Below are 17,420 nucleotides of genomic sequence, written 5' to 3' on the forward strand. Positions count from 1 at the left end.
GTTCACACCTTTAAAGTGAATTATTTGAGTTTTAACCGGAATAAAAAGAGGCTAACGGTTAGTTTAGCTTATCCAAACTCTTGTCTCAAACATGAACAAAAGAGAAAAGCCTCAACATTCATGAGCTGAGACAACCCTGAAAGACATACACAAAATATCTTTTGGACAAATATAAACACGTTGTGGAAACTAATTTGAATTCTCACTTCTCCTGTCGACAGTTAGTTGGCGTTGCTCCGTAGCTCCTCTGTGGGATAGACTACAATACCCATGATGCCTCGCTGCTCTCACTCAGTCATGTGATTTCACTTGTGACAGCCAACAGCTCCGACAACAAACATCACTTTGTTGTGTGTGGTGGATGTTCCTGATGTGAAATAACCACAAAATTGCGGCATTTTTTGGACATTAAAAATGCATCTTCTAAACACAAATTGAGATTTTAGAAATATTATAAATCGCGGATACAGCGAGGAACGATGGCGGAAGTAGAAGAGCAGGTAAGGACACATGCTAACATTAGCTTGATATATTTTCTGTTTTGGAAACTATAAGCTACAAAATGAATAAGAGACGTGACGTAAGCTGCCTTTTCATTTAGTTTGCTTTGCACTCTTTACAGCTTCTGTCTCCTAGAAAGCTTATGTTTGTGATGTATTAGATTTATTTTTGATATCACAGCTAAATGTTGTCTTTAGTAAATAATAAACAGTGTCCATGCTCATCTCCAGAGCCCTGTGCAAGTCTTATGTTTGTCCCTGCTGTGGGTTTAATCATTTCATATATTCATACATCCTTTTTTTTTTTCTTCTTTTCATTCAGGCCAGAAAATCAAGTGAGGAGTTCACAGATGAGTCTGAGGTAAGAAACACTGTGAGTTTTAGACTTACACTTTATTTATTGTCATTCAAACGTGAATTTTACACAGCAGATAACAATGACATGTCAATGCATTGTCTGGTAGTGCAGGATAAAAAAAACTGCATTAAGTATTTACATAAGGAGTGTAGTGTTTAGAAATATATACACACACACACACACACACCGATATGTTGGCCATCAGTCCTCCTACAGACCCACACAGAGGAGAAAAAAAGAAATGTTTTCATAGAGGTAAAGTGTGTGAGTCAACTTACACCTAAATGTCTTGTAGTTGCACCAGTCAGTCTCACCAGTGTGTCATTTAAAAAATGCATCTACAGCATCATATCGACGATGACAGGCGCGCGCATAGTTGAGTTCATGGCTGATTTCTGAACCTCAAATAAAGTTTCCTGTCCAACAAAAGGACTTTAATGCATCACAAGCCTTTATCAACTCCACCTGATCCCACCAGGATCTTTGTCAGGTTTTTGAGAGGTGTCAAACACTCATGAATTACAGATTGGCTCTCCGGATCCATCAGCGTTATGACTGAGCTTGGGCATGTTTGAGTACACTTGTGCTTCTGAGAATTACAAGTAGGCTAAATAAAATATAACTTTTGCACGTAAGCATTGCAGCAAAGAGGAGATTGTCTTTATGGGAAGAAGAGAATGAAATATTAGGGCAAGGCTGCGGCGGATGCTTGCACCTCTGAGAAGAAAAACAATAAAGAGTGGGCAAGAGGAAAACTCCACATTTGTTTAGAAAGAGCTCCTGCATCATTTTTTTAGTCGATACAAACTTAATACTTTATGGTTGTGTGTCTGAAAAGATCTTATTATTTACTTTGAATGCTGCGGTTTTATTGAAGCCTACTTTGTGTCTCCTGCTGTTCCCTTGTTGGTAGCAGTCTCACTGGACACCTTCAGGGAGTATCTGAGGCCTCTACACCAAGCTGAAAGATCCTGCCTTTAGTCGAGTGTCCGCTTGAAGCTGGCTGCACAAACACATGCCCGTTTTTACAGCATGAATGATCATGTTTAAAGCCTGGTACAATAAAACAACACAGCTCCGATGAGTGATCGTCCTCACACGCTGTGTTTTTAAATGATTCTGATTTGATGTGTTATCAGTCGTTAGGCCGCCTGAGCTTCGGCTTCAACCTGTCGTTCGGTTTTCTAAAAGTTTGGATGACACAGCGTTTCCAGCGTGGAGACCGCCACCGATGGGACTCCAGCGCCCCCTGCTGTAACAGATGACTGACATCACTCAGGCTTCCTCCATTAATATTTACAGTCTTTGTGTATGACTGACACGGCTCTGTTTCTATTTACTGCATGGTCTTTATTAGAGGTCGTTTATTTCCTGATGTGGGTACAAAACTACAGATCGTACATTAGAAACAGCGTGCTGCTGGCCTTTCTGAACAGTTTTAAGATTTTCAACTCGGAGCGGCTGCACACAAAAAAAGGCGGAGCGCAAAAAAAAAAAAAAAAAAAACAGATTCTGGGTGCTTAGAAACAAAAAAAAAACGCTGCGGGGACACAAGGTGAAATTCATGTTTTGCACCAGACTGTCATCACATTGATTTGTGTTGTTAGAACGAGCTTTGGAATACGCGACTTAAAAGTTACGCCATGACTCTCTTCACTCGTCAAACTGCATTTACAGTGTTTCCACATGGGCTCCATTTTTAACAACCAGAAGTTTATCACTGGTTATCTTTTCAATCATTGAATAAGTTGTGCAGGAAAAACACAATCTTTGTCTCCTAATGGCTGAGATGATATCCCTGAAATGTTTTGTCGAGCACACAAAGATATTCTGGTAAATGTCCCGGAGCAGTCTTATTGAAACAGTTTAGATGTCTGAAAATCAAAACAGTTCATGAAGGACTGAATAATCAGTTAATGTGTCCACTTTATTTACTGCAAAATATTCAGTGCAAACACAACTGGCCTTGCCAAGCTCTTTCCATTTTTTTCCATTTTGTGTTTCTCCGATTATCTGACCCTACTTTGTTTTCTGAGGCAGAGAGGAAGTGGAGGCTTGTTTTCGGAAGAGGAATCCTGATTGTGCGCCGGTGACTTGGTTCAACCTCTTAAATCTTTCACAAATGGTTAAAAAAAAAAAAACAGGCAGAGTGAGCAGTTGAGGAAACAAAAAGATAACTAACAAGAGATGGCAGAAGTTTGAAAGTAGGTGGCTTCTCTCCGTGGGGATGAAGTTTGTATTTGTTGTTTGATGCACCGTTAAACCTGTGACAAATGCCCTCGCATCCGAAATCTCACAAGCAGAATACACAGGAAATAGCCTCGATATGGCGTTGTTGAGTGGGGAAGGATTGTTTTTGAAAATAACATTTTTTCCACGCTGCTGTCCCCCCACCTCCAACCCAGCAGCACATAATGGCAGACAATGTTTTGAGTTGATGCACCCTCCGGGCAGCCACAGACTGTGCAGCATTGGTTATAAACTGAATTATGGGGGAGATTCCGGCTGTGACTGGCCGCAAATGTGGGCTCATACAGGAAGGTGTAACGCAGTAGAAGAGCGTAAGTTTGCTTTATGAAATGACACTATTCATGTTTGTCGGAGGGGATGAAAGAATAGTTTTCTGCTGCGTTTCACGCCAGGTATAAGGGAGCTTTGTTTGTGCGTTAATCTCCTGCTGCACATACGCAGGACGTACAGTTTGAAGCCCTGTTAACGCGCTCCTGCTCGCCTCAGTGCCTTGCTCAGGGGACACCGTGTCAGCGACGGACGGTGTAAAACCATGAGGTGCATTTTCCTCTTTGTGTGAATGCAGCTGAAAAACAATCAGCTCCCGTTGTCTTTTTACTTTCCAGTGTTTCCTCTGCCTGCGTCAGACCAAACACGTAGATGAAAGAGAAAATGGATCGGTGACTCTTTTACCGGTTTTCAAATATGATGCTTTAATTTCTAATTAATGACAGTTCTTTAAGTATTCCTGGTTTGTATTCTGTCATGAGGGAGAAGAAGTGAAGTCGGATGGTTTCATGTAGAGCTCGACTGATTTATCGTCCAGCTGATCATAGCGTCACGCTGTCACGATCGGCTAATTTTATCGCAGATATTTGCCGATGTTAACCGATTTTTTTTTTCATCAGCTCTGTGACCCACCTTTGGGTCCTGACCCACCAGTTCTGAACCTCTGCCTTGTACATTTGAGTTCACTGCAGAACAGGTCAAAACAGGAAGTATTAATCCATGTTGAACCCTCGACTGTCTGAACCAGGAGGAGGACAGCGAGGAGGAGCCCAAGCTGAAGTACGAGAGGCTCTCCAACGGAGTGACGGAAATCCTGCAGAAGGACGCCGCCAGCTGCATGACGGTCCACGACAAGGTGCGGGTTCCAATCCAGCGTCCTCTGAAATACACATTTCAAATAATTTATCAGAGAGCTGTCCTCGTCAAAGTCGCTTCTCATCCCCTTTCCCTCAATCCGTTCAGGCAGCCCCTTCTTTTCTCACCTCCACCTGGGGAGGAGCGTTGAAAGACACCAGCCGCCTGTTGTTTTCCCCTCCTTTTCATTCCCACTCTTCCATTTCTTTTCTCTCCTCTCCTCTGTTGATATTTTTTTAAGAAAGGCCACTCTCCGTGAGACGCTTAATCGTTGTGGCACCGGCGGCATACGTGCACGCCTGAGCAGAGCAAAAAGTCAGAGCCAGTTATGTCTCCTCACCTGATGTTTTATTAACCGCTATTGATTTTCATTTATTTATTTTTACTTTGAGGATTTGCTCCCTCTTGTTTTTCTAACCTCAAAATAGCAGGCGTGCCACAGCGAGAGACACCGCTTTGCTGAAATTTTAAATTTGATCTGACTGTCCTTCTTCCTGGGATTTCTTTTCCTGCGTACCAGCTACCTGTACCCCCCCTCCTCCCCCCCCTCCCACGTGGAAACCTCCCACAACCCTTAAAGCCAGCGACAGCACACATTGCCTTATGTTGCCTCATATTTTAAGTGTTTGAATCGGAATTTCATTTGAACAATTCCATTCTGATAAATCCCTTTAAAAGTCGCTCCGCCTCACAAGGTTGAACCCTTTATTTATTTATTTTGGGGTTATTTTATTTGGGGGAGATTGCAGGGGGCTCTGTCTGACATGCTCAGCTGTGCCTGTAAATATAAGCATTTCATTATAGACTGCACTGAAGCATGGTGGGCTCGCCGCACATCCACATGCTGGTCTTGAAGGGAGGGGGATTAGGAGGAGGGCACGGAGCACAGGCTGGGGTGGAAGAACACACACTTAATCTAATGCCAAAAGCCCCCGGTTTCTGTAATTTTTTTGTCCCAGTGGACTCGCACACACACACACACATACACACACACACATCAATACACACACATCAATTCACACTTTTGTTGAAACACACAGCTCAAACCAGTTGCTGCGCAGTAGGAATAATAGCTCTGTGCTGGGCAGGGAGGTGATTGGGTTGCATTGGGAGCATGGGAAGAAGTCAGATGTACGCTGCATTTATTATGCTTAAGCATTTTAATTTGAGGGTGGAAAAAATGCCATTTCACACTGTATGCTTTAATAAATAGGGCTTTTCCACCCCCTGCAATTTCACAGCTTTGCCTCCAAGCCCACCCAATCCCCACTCTGCCCATGTCGCTCGCTCCAGCTTCAGCTACTACTTTTTTTTTCTTATTTTATCCTCTTCCACAGCCTTCATCAGCACAAGATCCCCCCCCCCCTAAATCTTGAATTTGTTTAAAATGTCTTCTGGTTTAATTTTCATTATAATTTTTTTATTTATTTTTTTCCCCTTTCCAGTTTCTCGCCCTCGGGACACATTTCGGGAAGGTCTTCCTGCTGGACATCCAGGGAAATGTGACTCAGAAGTTTGAAATTGTGAGTACAGTAAATCCATGATGCAGTTACTCAACACAAGTCATAATTACACGTTAACATTCATCATTTTATTAGTTTATTAGTTTATTTGTCAGGGACAATGTACAAAATACATTAATCTTACGAAAATATGCTTTGTACCAGATTTAGCGGATGCTAGTTTCCATCTGCTGTCCCCTGACGTATTATTATATATCCTATGTGATCATCCTCTTTGATTACTTTGGTTTATGACAAATATCTTAATAGAATAAAAGCCAGTAAAAGTGATCATGCTAAAACACACATTTACATCAGTCTGAGCTGTATCGGGATCGAACTCTTACGAATATTGTGATCAGAAAATCTGAAGCTTGATCCAAAGACAGCTGGAGCTCATGAAGCGACTCGGCTCATCTCTGAAGACGTCCAGCATGTACAGTCAAACCTCAACAAGCTAATGTTAGCCTGTATTGTGACGATGTAGGCGAATGTAGTTTGCATTAGATGGCTGAAGTCCCACTTTCAAACTTTCCCACAAGCCTCTCCACAGATCTGAAGGGACTGATGCTGAATATTAATTGACTTTGCGAGTCAAAAAAAACTCTCTGTAATTTCGTCTAATTTGTCCAGACGAATGGGCAGTTTGACATTTCTCTACCTGTTCTCGTGCTTGTGACTGCAGCGTCCCCGCTGAGCCCATTGATTCAAGTGCTTCTCCTCTAAAGAACTTATCAGTCGTTGGCTGAAAGAAACACAGACGGCGTTTCAGTGAGGAGAAAAGACGCCGCTGAGCTTGTGCCGAATGGACAACGTGAGCCGGCCGACAATTCAGAGAAAAGCAAAAATATGAGCCTGCGTGAAATTACTGAAAATTGATGATTTAAAAAAAAGAAGCTGAAACATTTAGTTTTAAGTGGAAACTTTAAAAAGCATCAGCGGTGCATTGTGACCTTCTTTGTGTCATAAAGTTTATGCAAAGCTCCATTCAGGATTTCTCTTGCTTCTCAGTGAGGGTAAATGTCAGACAGCAGCATTTCTCCAGCCACTGAGATGCATATTTGCCAGCCTCGTTTTTTTTTTTCTTTACAAAAAGATGCCTTGATATTGTGTCCCCGCAGAGTTCAGTGAAGATCAACCAGATCAGTCTGGATGAAAGTGGAGAGCATGTGGGCATCTGCTCCGAGGATGGGAAGGTGAGATCTCTCCGCTCATCACAGCCAGTTACTGATGCCGAGACCTGCAGAGAGAAAAAAAAAACCAACAATCAGTATTCTTCATCTTTCATGATTCTTCCTCAGCTTCACACTCAAACTCATCTTATCTGACGTTATGCAAATGCTGCAGATCTGAAGTGTTTGCTGGGGAATAAGCAGGCAGTGTGAGCATTAACGGCAAGCTTTATCGACACACAAATCAGATTTTTTTTTTTTTTTAAAAAGCTTGACCCAGTAGTGAAGAGTAAGGAGGAGAGGTTTGAACTCGGATGAGCTGTCAGTCAGCCATCATCTGTCTATCGATACCTCCATGTTCTCCACCCTGTGTTATCTTGTCTTTTCTCATCATTACCACCATCCTTCATGGATTTTTCGCAGTAAAGATATGCTCTCTGATATCACACCCTCCTCACTTCCCGCACCCCGGTGGCAAAAACAAGATCTTGTCGCACAAAAAAAAAAAAAAAAAGTGTAGCAGACAATTAAAATCAATGCTGGAAAAATTGCCCTCAACCAATTCACTTGGCTGTTAATCCTTCGAAAATCTAACTTAATCCTTAATCGCTGGTGCAGAAAAAAAAAAAAAAAAGAGAGAGAGATTGCATCAGTTTTATGTTATTCGGCAGCTTTTTTTGGCCTGAGATGAAGAAAATCTGGATGTCAAGCGCTCCAAAGGTACATTAGAGTTTGTTTGTAGCCGACTGAGGTCGAGGAATCCTATTACTGAACCCTGCAGGGTTCAAAGAATCAACTTGTCCACTAATTGGTGACCCAGTGGAGAAGTAGGGAGCCAATCAAAGTCTTTTTCTGACCGCGGTTCCCCCACTGGCCCTGGATAGTTGCAGAGGCAGCAATTAAAGGAGACATCTTGAGTTATTCACCTTCGCTTGCTGTTTTGCCGTCTCCTCTTTGTTTCAGGTTCAAGTGTTCGGGCTCTATACGAGAGAGGGCTTCCATGAGAACTTCGACTGTCCCATCAAAGTAAGTTCCATCCCGTTTTAGTTTCTTAGCGTGCGTCTGGTATCCTTTCATTCTCTTACACAACTACAATAAGTCATTCTGCCTCTTAAGATATTAACTATAGATTGTATAAGAAGATGTACGATACATCCTCCCCCTGGAATCGAAGCAGAAGCTGGCTACTGTCTTGGTTATAAGCCCCGCCTCCTCCGACTGAACCACAGACTGTAAATATTAAAGGACAAAGTCTCAGTGACGTCCGCCGTCTGTTCCTGCGCCCACCTGTCAATCATGTCAAGTACACGTCGAACGAGATAACTGAGAACACTTTTCAAAATCAAAACAGCCGTTTTTAAAACAACAGGGGTGTCAGTGTGTTTGGACCGGGCGGTACTCGTGTTAATCTTTGCTGACCGTGGCGTGTACAGTACGTGCCTTCCGGGAGCCAGACACTCGGCGAACTCTGCACTTTGGCGTTGGCTTCATTTTTCAAGACCAGAAGTTGCCGCTTGGGTTAAACCAATCAGATACGAGGCAAACCTTAGAATAAAAACGAAATACATGTCAAACAACTCTGCCTGGTGTGTCTCCTTCATAACGGCCCAAGAACGGTCTGTATTTGTTCTTCGGTTAGCTCTCTGAAGGACGGACATTGAAAATTAGCGGAGGCTTTAAATGCTGTAGTGTGAGGCACCAATATGTCCGCGCCTGTCTGCAGGCTGCAGTTCTGTACAACAGAAATACATGGAGATATGATGTCCATATGTGTATACAGTCTGAGGTTCACCCTGCATTAACTCTGAGCTGCCTGTATGTGTTGTCTTGCAGGTGGTGGCTTTACACCCTCAGTTCACCAGGTCAAACTACAAACAGTTTGTCACAGGGGGCAACAAGGTACGTTTGACTACTTCTTTTTCACTCTTGCAGTCATTATGTTCATTCCTCACCCATTTCCTGCCACGATAATTCCCTTTGATTGTGTCCGATAAAACCGGAAACCTGCTAACTTTTTTTTTTTTTTCCCACTTTGGCCCGGCTGAAGGCGGCGCTCGGCCTTTTGTCTGGTGTGAAAGGCTCTTACTTGTTCTCCCTCTTTGCTGGAGTGCTCTCGGGAGAGCTGGCCATTTTCACAAAGTGCTGTTCGCTCAACAGTGTTTGAAAGGCAATGCTTCACAAGCGCAGCAAGCAGATGTCATTATCAAGAGGGAACATAGTCTTAGGGTTTTCCAGGGCACATTTAGTGATCTGTCCTGAAAGTGGACTCTGGTATTTTGTCACTACGGAGGGTAAAAGTATCGCAGGCATTAGATTTGTTTTTGTTTATTGGAAAGTAAAAGCACCTTTTTCCATTACCACATGCCAATTACACAAGCATAAACTGCTCGCAAGTGAAATCATCTATAAATAAAATAAACTGACATTTATACAACCGAGGTGAGGAAAAACAACTTTCGTATGAAACCCCATTGTTAGTGTTACTTTGCCATTTTCTTTCAATTGCTGCTGATTCCTCTCAGTTCCAAGTTGTGAAGGCCTCCACAATGTGCCTGTGATGAAAATCAATAAGCCTCAACGGGAGCCACATCCTGTCAAAGGAAATTCAATTTTGTCTCCACAGTTCTTTTGTCATATCATCTCTTTGTAGAGCAAACTGTTTATTAACATAGCCCAACTGCTGAATTAAAGAGCCTTACACAACCTTCTCTCTGCATCCTTGGTAATATTATGCTCTTTTTTTTTTTTTTTTTTTTTTTTTTGGATCAGTTTATAAAGTAAGGACAGCAACAATGCAGGGACTGTGAATGGCATGCATTGTCCTCTTTACAGCACATGAAATACACAGCCGGAACATTGAACATTGAGCACTTTTTAAAAAAAATAGTTGTACGACCTCCTCGATGTCTCGTTGCATCGTGGTTAAAAACTCACGCCTTACACAAAAACCCTCCTGCTGAGCTCCCACACCTCCATAGAGACCGAAAAGTAAACGTGAAGCATGAAGTCAACACAGTGTGGTGTTTTTTTTTTCTTTTTGCTTTTAAAGGGTCTCAATAAATGGTGAGGGTGTGTGACATCCAGCACGTCATGCATCTGGTGTTAAACGCTTTCTGTGCAGGGTTTTTTTAAACCAACATCCTTTAAGTTTCTTCAACCATTTTTAACCATTTTTTTAAATGACTTCTTTTACTACTGGCTGTCGAGGTCAAGGTTTCTTTATTCGTCTCCCTGGGGACAAATTTGTCTCGTATACCGGGACAATAAAGTTATTACACATGTGCAAAAGCTTTTCCCTGCTTACGTGCTGCTCTCTCTCTCGTCTGTCTTCATTGTCTTTCTGCCTGAATGTGCTCAAGTGGAATTAAAATATGCATATGAGATAAAATCATACTTTATTAATCCTGGTGTGAAAAGTTTTCAACACTTCAAGCAGACTGTTACATTCAGACGCAGCTTTGACGTTGCTGCTCTTGTGCGATGTGATATTCATCTACTGCCCTCTGCAGGCGGGGCTGCACAACTGCATTCTGTTCATTTTTTTTTTTTTTTAGATGCAACCTGTGCTGTTTGAAAACTGTACTTATTTGTTCTCACAGCTGCTTCTGTATGAAAGGAACTGGTTAAATCGCTGGAAGATGTCGGTTCTGCACGAAGGCGAGGGTTCGATCACAAACATCCAGTGGAGAGCGAACCTCATCGCCTGGGCCAACAATGTGGTGAGTGCTCGCTCACACACGCCAATGACAAAAAAAAGAACTTCCTCTCTGAGTGTTGCTAATATTCTCCCTCTTCCTGATTCGTCTCAGGGAGTGAAGATTTACGACATCAGCACCAAACAGCGGATCACCAACGTGCTGCGTGATAACGTGAGCCTCAGGCCCGACATGTACCCGTGCAGCCTGTGCTGGAAAGACAACACCACCCTCATCGTCGGCTGGGGCACTTCCATTAAGGTCTGTGAGGTTTTTTCTCCTCGCTTTCATCACTTGGTCGTTAAAGGTTGTTCACACTTTTTTGTCTGTAATTCTTTTCCCCTCTCAGATGTGCGTAGTGAAAGAGCGAAATCCCACTGAAATGAGAGATCTGCCCAGTCGCTATGTGGAAATAGGTACAAAATACACACAGCATGAGAAAATGTATTTATCATAAAGCGTTTAAATGAAGATCCAGCAGCTCATTGGACCACTTTAAACTTACAGATCATATTTACTAACACAAAGCAGCTCTTTAGTTTGTTCTCTCTTTGTCTCTTAAAACAGTGTCTGCATTTGAGACCGAGTTTTTCATCAGTGGTCTGGCGCCGCTCGCCGATCAGCTCGTCACCTTGTACTTTGTGAAGGAGAATTCTGATCACATGGTAAAAACATCTTCATTTTATTTAGTTATTTTAGAGGCGTGTGTGTTTTTAAGCAATAATAAGCAGTGTGTGTGTGTGTGTGTGTGTGTGTGCAGGAGGAGGACTTTCGTGCACGGCCTCGCCTCGACATCATCCAGCCTCTCCCCGAGAGCTGCGAGGAGATCTCGTCTGACGCGCTGACCGTGCGCAACTTCCAAGACAACGAGTGCAGAGACTACCGCCTGGGTGAGAAAAAAAAAAACAATCCTGCTCTCAGAGAAATGTCACACGAGCTTTTACTGCGCTCTGATTCTGTTAAGCATCTCCCATCAAATGTCAGCTGACCGAGCCATGAATGAATTTTCATTAACAGAGCATTCGGAGGGAGAGTCGCTCTTCTACATCATCAGTCCCAAAGACATCGTCGTGGCCAAAGAGCGAGACCAAGATGACCACATCGACTGGCTGCTTGAAAAGAAGAAATACGAGGTCTGTGCTGGTATCGTTTAGGATTCCTACAGAAGGTCACGGCTCTACAATTATACAACAGTAGTTTCATTTCCTGTCCTGTTCCTGTGGTTTGAATGTGACAGGAGGCGCTGATGGCTGCAGAGATCAGCTTCAAAAACATCAAGAGACACGACGTCCAGAAGATTGGGATGGCTTACATCAACCACTTAGTGGAGAAAGGAGACTACGACAGCGCTGCCAGGTGGGCTCGGCCTGTCCTGAGTGTGTGCAGGATGGTGATTGATTAGAGAGGTTCCAGGGAAGGGTGTTGAGGAGGTCTTTCAAGGTTTCCCCGAATTTAAGACGATGCCGAGATACAAAAGAGAAAACAACATCATTCTCAGGGATTTTCATTTTCAGGGTCAAAGATTCTGTCAGTTCTGTAAAAACTGAAGATTTAATGTTCATAGAGGCCAAGCAGACGCTTTGAGCCGCTGAGGCGCTGCACCTGGATTTACTCATTGACACACCGACGTGACCTCGTAAGCTAAATAAAAGTCCAAGTCAAACTGCAGCCCTGCAGCCTGAGAGATCCTTTACACGAAACACCACGTCTTATTTTGAAAATCCGCTACTTACTTACATAATGTCTACCTTTATTCAAAAAGTACAAAAAAAACAAACTTGGAACATAATCCAAATTATTTTCACCATGTTACCATGGAAACTGGAAATATATGAAAAGAGATTCTTTTATTCTGAAATCCGAGTGAACTAGAAGGCTTTGTGACATTTTAGACTCTCAAGCCCACTCGCTCAGTTTTCCAGTCAGTAAATTGACCTTGATTTTGTTCAGGGTTTTTTTTTCACACCACTATTTCCTGAGTGAAGAATCGAATCATAAATATAAAGCGAGCGCGTCTTCTTTCTTCAAAAAGCAGATTCTCTCTTGTTCAATGTGAATGATTTAAGCGCTTCTCCTTCGCGCAGAAAGTGCCAAAAGGTCCTCGGAAAAAACATGGACCTCTGGGAAAATGAAGTTTACAGATTCAAGACCATCGGACAGTTAAAGGTGAGCTGCTTCGGATGTCTTCATTTCATTGACTTAAAATCATTGTGCTCGTGAAGTTCTGTGCGTTTTCCAGTATCAGCCTTTTTTGAATATTGCTCCACCTCTTTCCAACGTCAGGCCATCAGCCAGTATTTACCTCGAGGAGATCTTCGCCTCAGACCGGCCATCTACGAAATGATCCTGCATGAGTTTCTTAAAACTGACTATGAGGTGCTTTTCCCGCTCTCACATCAAATAGCTAACCCGGAGCTGTTTGATTGACAGCTCATGGTTTGTCGTGCGTCCTCTGCTGTCCTTGCAGGGTTTCGCCACTCTGATCCGGGAGTGGCCTGGAGAGCTGTACAACAACATGGCCATAGTCCAGGCGGTCACCGATCACCTGAAGAGAGACCCGACTAACAGAACGCTGCTCACCACGCTGGCTGAACTGTGAGGTCACATCTGAGGACTCTTCAATGACGGCGGATGAAATGTAATCTCACCCATCGACCTCTCCGTGTTTGATTCCAGGTACACGTACGACCAGCGGTACGACCGAGCCTTAGAGATCTACCTGAGACTGAGGCACAAAGATGTTTACCAGCTGATCCACAAACACAACCTGTTTTCCTCCATAGAAGACAAGATCGTCCTCCTAATGGACTTTGACAAAGAGGTAAAAGAGAAGAGTCCTTTTAATGTCATGTTGAGTCATCCTCCTAATTAAGACACTGAGTAATACTTCCACTGTCTGTGTGCTGTCAGAAAGCTGTTGACATGCTCCTGGATAATGAAGACAAGATATCGGTAAGTGTACCTGGCTCCCGTCCGTCTGTCATGAAGCGTGTGATGTGATCCAGCCGCCCGCTCATGTCGTTTCTCTTCTCTCACCGAACAGACCGACAGGGTGGTGGAGGAGCTGGCAGACAGACCCGAACTTCTGCACGTGGCGAGTTGATGTATCCTGAAATGAAACCAGATTCACTCGTGAGAATTGAATTTCGGAGCTAATCCCGCTCCTTTTGTCCACACAGTACCTCCATAAGCTGTTCAAGCGGGACCACCACAAAGGCCAGAGATACCATGAGAGGCAGATTGTCCTGTATGCCGAATACGACCGTCCTAATCTGTTGCCTTTCCTGAGGGACAGCACCCACTGCCCCCTTGAAAAGGTGAACATCATGCTGCTGTCTGCACCCTTAAGATTTAAACTGCAAGTTTCCAGAATGGACATGTCACCTTGTTCCCTCTCAGGCTCTGGAGGTTTGTCAGCAGAGGAACTTTGTAGAAGAGACCGTCTTCTTGCTCAGTAAGTTCTCGACGAAGATATATGAAAAATATCCCAAAACATCTGCACCGACTGTATGTGATATGTGTGAACTGTGTGCTGAACCCATCGTGTGTATCATCAGCGCCGTTTTTACAGATCCCGATGTTTACATCAAATCTTAGAGTGTATATGAAATGGACAGCACAAGTGCTTCTGAGAGGTGAAGCCAAAAGAGCTCCCCCTGCTGGCTGCCTGCAGTATAGTTCATAAACTCCGCCTCCTCTGTTCAACAGAGGCAACGTGGGGAAATACTTGTCCTCCAACATGTCCTTACAGTGTGGATTTAAGTCCAAGTGTTCTTTCTTTTTTACAGGTTAATATTGATTAGTCAATTTTATTTAATTTTTTTCAATTTTCATTTTGTCTTATGTTACATCTTTGGAATAAATATACAAATCAAATTGATTGTTGTCGAATTCAGCCGCTGCAGCTTTCCTCACCCGATAAACAGAGTGGAAAAGAAACGGGCGAGTAAAACAAGAACAAGAGTCACGTTGATGAAAATCAAAGTAATGCTGCGTGTCTCTTGCAGGCAGGATGGGCAACTGCAGGCGGGCGCTGCAGATGATCATGGAGGAGCTGGAGGACGTGGACAAGGCCATCGAGTTTGCCAAAGAGCAGGACGATGCAGAGCTGTGGGAGGACCTCATCTCGTACTCGATTGACAAACCACGTACGAGACTCTCTCTCCTTTTCACTCGGTTATTCTCGTCCTCTTCCTGTGTTTTTATTTTACATTCTGTCTTTTTCTCTCTGTCCTTCACTCTGCAGCGTTCATCACCGGCCTTCTTAATAACATTGGTACTCACGTGGATCCCATCCTGCTCATCCATCGCATTAAGGAGGGCATGGAGATACCAAACCTCAGAGACTCGCTGGTAAAAATCCTCCAGGACTACAATCTGCAAGTAAGACATATCTGAGCCTGCAATGTATAATTCCTTTAAAGTGTTAACAGTGTTCTTCACTTCACGTGTAGCTTGTATTCAGATAAAAGGGAAAAGAAAATGATCTCAAACAGGCAGTAAATAATTAAATTCACAAGTCAAGGTTAAATGTCTGGATTGACTAAAAGGTCAATTAAACTCAGAACAAGGTTGCATGAATATTTTAAAAAGTCAACATTAAGATGTTCTGTTAAATATCCTGCTGCAGATTTTCTCTCAATCGAGCAGAACATGTTCATAGGTGTGCCAGATATGAGAGCAGTTATCAGGTGAACAGGTGTTGCAGCGATGGAAGCGGGCAGTGGAACTGCTTCAGATAGAAGTGATTGTACCCGAGCTAAAAAGCCTCTGCATGTTTCTAATAAGCTCCAGCAGCAGAAAGCTGCTCAAACTAGGATCAATGTTGGAGATGCTTTTGAAACATGGAGAGAGGTTAGAACGCAGAAAGCTTTACAGACCCATGCAGAGCTGGCTAAACACTGAAGCTACAGTGTCCACCACATGCAGAGCTGGCTAAACACTGAAGCTACAGTGTCCACCACATGCAGAGCTGGCTAAACACTGAAGCTACAGTGTCCACCACATGCAGAGCTGGCTAAACACTGAAGCTACAGTGTCCAGCACATGCAGAGCTGGCTAAACACTGAAGCTTAACAGCAGGCCGTGCCAGCCAATGAGAGCTCGGTATATTTAGCTTTAGTAAGAAATAATGTGTCTCTCTTGCAGTAAGGTTTGTTAATTTAGGGACATAACATACTGTAATAACTGGTGAATTAACTCCCTGTTGCTGTGTTTTTGTTTCTTAGATTCTTCTGAGAGAAGGCTGTAAAAAGATCCTGGTGGCCGACTCCCTCTCCCTGCTGCAGAAGATGCACCGCACACAGATGAGAGGAGTCAGGGTGGACGGTGGGTGAAGTTTCTCCTCGACCGTCATGAAGCAGAATCATTCCACATTAAGTTGACCGATACTCACACAAGTTCTTGCTTTTACTTTCAGAGGAGAATATCTGTGAGTCGTGTCATGCTACCATATTACCATCAGGTAGGTTTGTAGTTACTGTATGTATTTGTGCTTTTTTTTGTGTGTTTTTTTTATTGTTGCATTTTGAGCATCCTGGCTGATAATGTGACAAACGTGTTTCAGACATGGCCAAACCCTTTAACGTGGTGGTGTTTCACTGCAGACACATGTTTCACAAGGAATGTTTACCGTCTGCAGGAACCGTGAGTGTCTCTCTCTGCCTACAACACAAACATTTCCCATTTGTATTCCTCTGAGGATTTCTTTTCATCCTTTGTGTCTCAAAGAACTTGAGTGACTGAGTGATTGATATTTTGACTTCTGTACCTTTTCCTTCATTTATAGATTCCCGGTGTGCAGTTTTGTAACATCTGCAGCGCAAAGAGGCGTGGGCCGGGAAGTGGGATCCTAGAAATGAAAAAGTAACGGTGACTTATGCACTCACGATGTCATTATTAATGCTTTTATCCCTCCCGCTGTTGATTACTCTTCACTGTCAGTTGTCATCGAGTACATTGATCAATAAATATAACTTCCCCTCGCTCGCTGAACTGAACACTTGTAAGAATGCCTTTATATCGGGTTGTCTCTGTATATTTATTTCTAACTTCTGTAAAAGACTGCGCTTGTTTTGCCTGGAACTAATGTGATGTGGTGATGAAACATCTGCATTGTCTGAAAAATAAAAACGCTGAATAAATATGTAGGCTTTGTCTTTTGTCTGGTAATTGTGCATTTCTTTATCGTAGCTCTGTTAAAGTCAAAATAAAAAAAAAAACTAATATAAAGTTGATAGTTAATATTTTTTTAGTTGAGGATTTAGCACGGCCATAAGTTATTGAAGGTGAACGCTTTGTTTTGATTTACATTCTAAATATTAAGTCAACTCGAAAGTCCAGACACAAGCATATATTTTAATTTGATAATAAAGATATTAAGTTATTCTTAACCCCAAGATGCTCCCGCTGCTTTGTTGGTGTCGTATGAATGGATGAGTTAATACTGATGAACTCTTCTGTGAATGGTTGTAAATGTAACATGCGCACTTTGAGTATTAAGAAAACTACAAAAGCACGAGTCATGTCAAGTCAACTTCATTTATAAAGCACATTTATAACAGCCAAGGCGGACCAAAGTGCTGTACATTCAGTTTAGTTAAATACATTTCATACAAACTTCATACAAAATCGTAAAAGCAAATTTAAAAATAAGTTAAAACGCTAAACAATAGTAAAAGATCTCAACACGAGCTCGGATTCATTTACCATGTGTATTTGATATATTAGTAGATTTCTTTTTAATATGCGAGTAAGAGAACTTTGGTTAAATAAGTAAAAAAAAAATTTTTATTAAACCAGGAAAAAAAAATCTTCGAGAT

The 17,420-nt window shown here is 42.7% G+C and overlaps 2 protein-coding genes across 5 annotated transcripts in view; one reads left to right on the forward strand and one right to left on the reverse strand.

Annotated features, from left to right (window-relative positions):
* pou6f2 (POU class 6 homeobox 2) overlaps positions 1-297 on the reverse strand; it is a 71,901-nt gene extending 71,604 nt beyond the window's left edge. For 3 of the 4 annotated variants that reach the window (XM_079360926.1, XM_079360928.1, XM_079360924.1), the window contains exon 1: positions 207-297. The gene's annotated coding sequence lies outside the window, so the exon portion shown is untranslated. Of the gene's footprint in view, positions 1-190 lie in introns of all 4 variants that reach the window. The other variant, XM_079360925.1, reaches the window with a different exon arrangement.
* On the forward strand, positions 295-16,742 carry vps41 (VPS41 subunit of HOPS complex). The gene is made up of 28 exons (XM_079360916.1): positions 295-500; positions 823-861; positions 4,124-4,231; positions 5,676-5,753; positions 6,854-6,928; positions 7,868-7,930; positions 8,738-8,803; positions 10,504-10,623; positions 10,714-10,860; positions 10,949-11,015; positions 11,167-11,264; positions 11,360-11,489; positions 11,617-11,732; positions 11,837-11,955; positions 12,684-12,765; positions 12,883-12,975; positions 13,067-13,194; positions 13,276-13,420; positions 13,510-13,551; positions 13,643-13,693; positions 13,779-13,916; positions 13,999-14,053; positions 14,607-14,747; positions 14,846-14,982; positions 15,828-15,927; positions 16,019-16,063; positions 16,166-16,245; positions 16,388-16,742. Exons 1-28 carry the CDS (start codon positions 480-482, stop codon positions 16,466-16,468), a joined length of 2,565 nt encoding a protein of 854 aa, XP_079217042.1. The 5' UTR covers positions 295-479; the 3' UTR covers positions 16,469-16,742.
* The last annotated feature ends 678 nt before the right edge of the window (positions 16,743-17,420 follow it).

Source organism: Symphodus melops (assembly GCF_947650265.1).
Source record: "Symphodus melops genome assembly, chromosome: 14".
In the NCBI taxonomy this organism is placed as follows: Eukaryota; Metazoa; Chordata; class Actinopteri; order Labriformes; family Labridae; genus Symphodus; species Symphodus melops.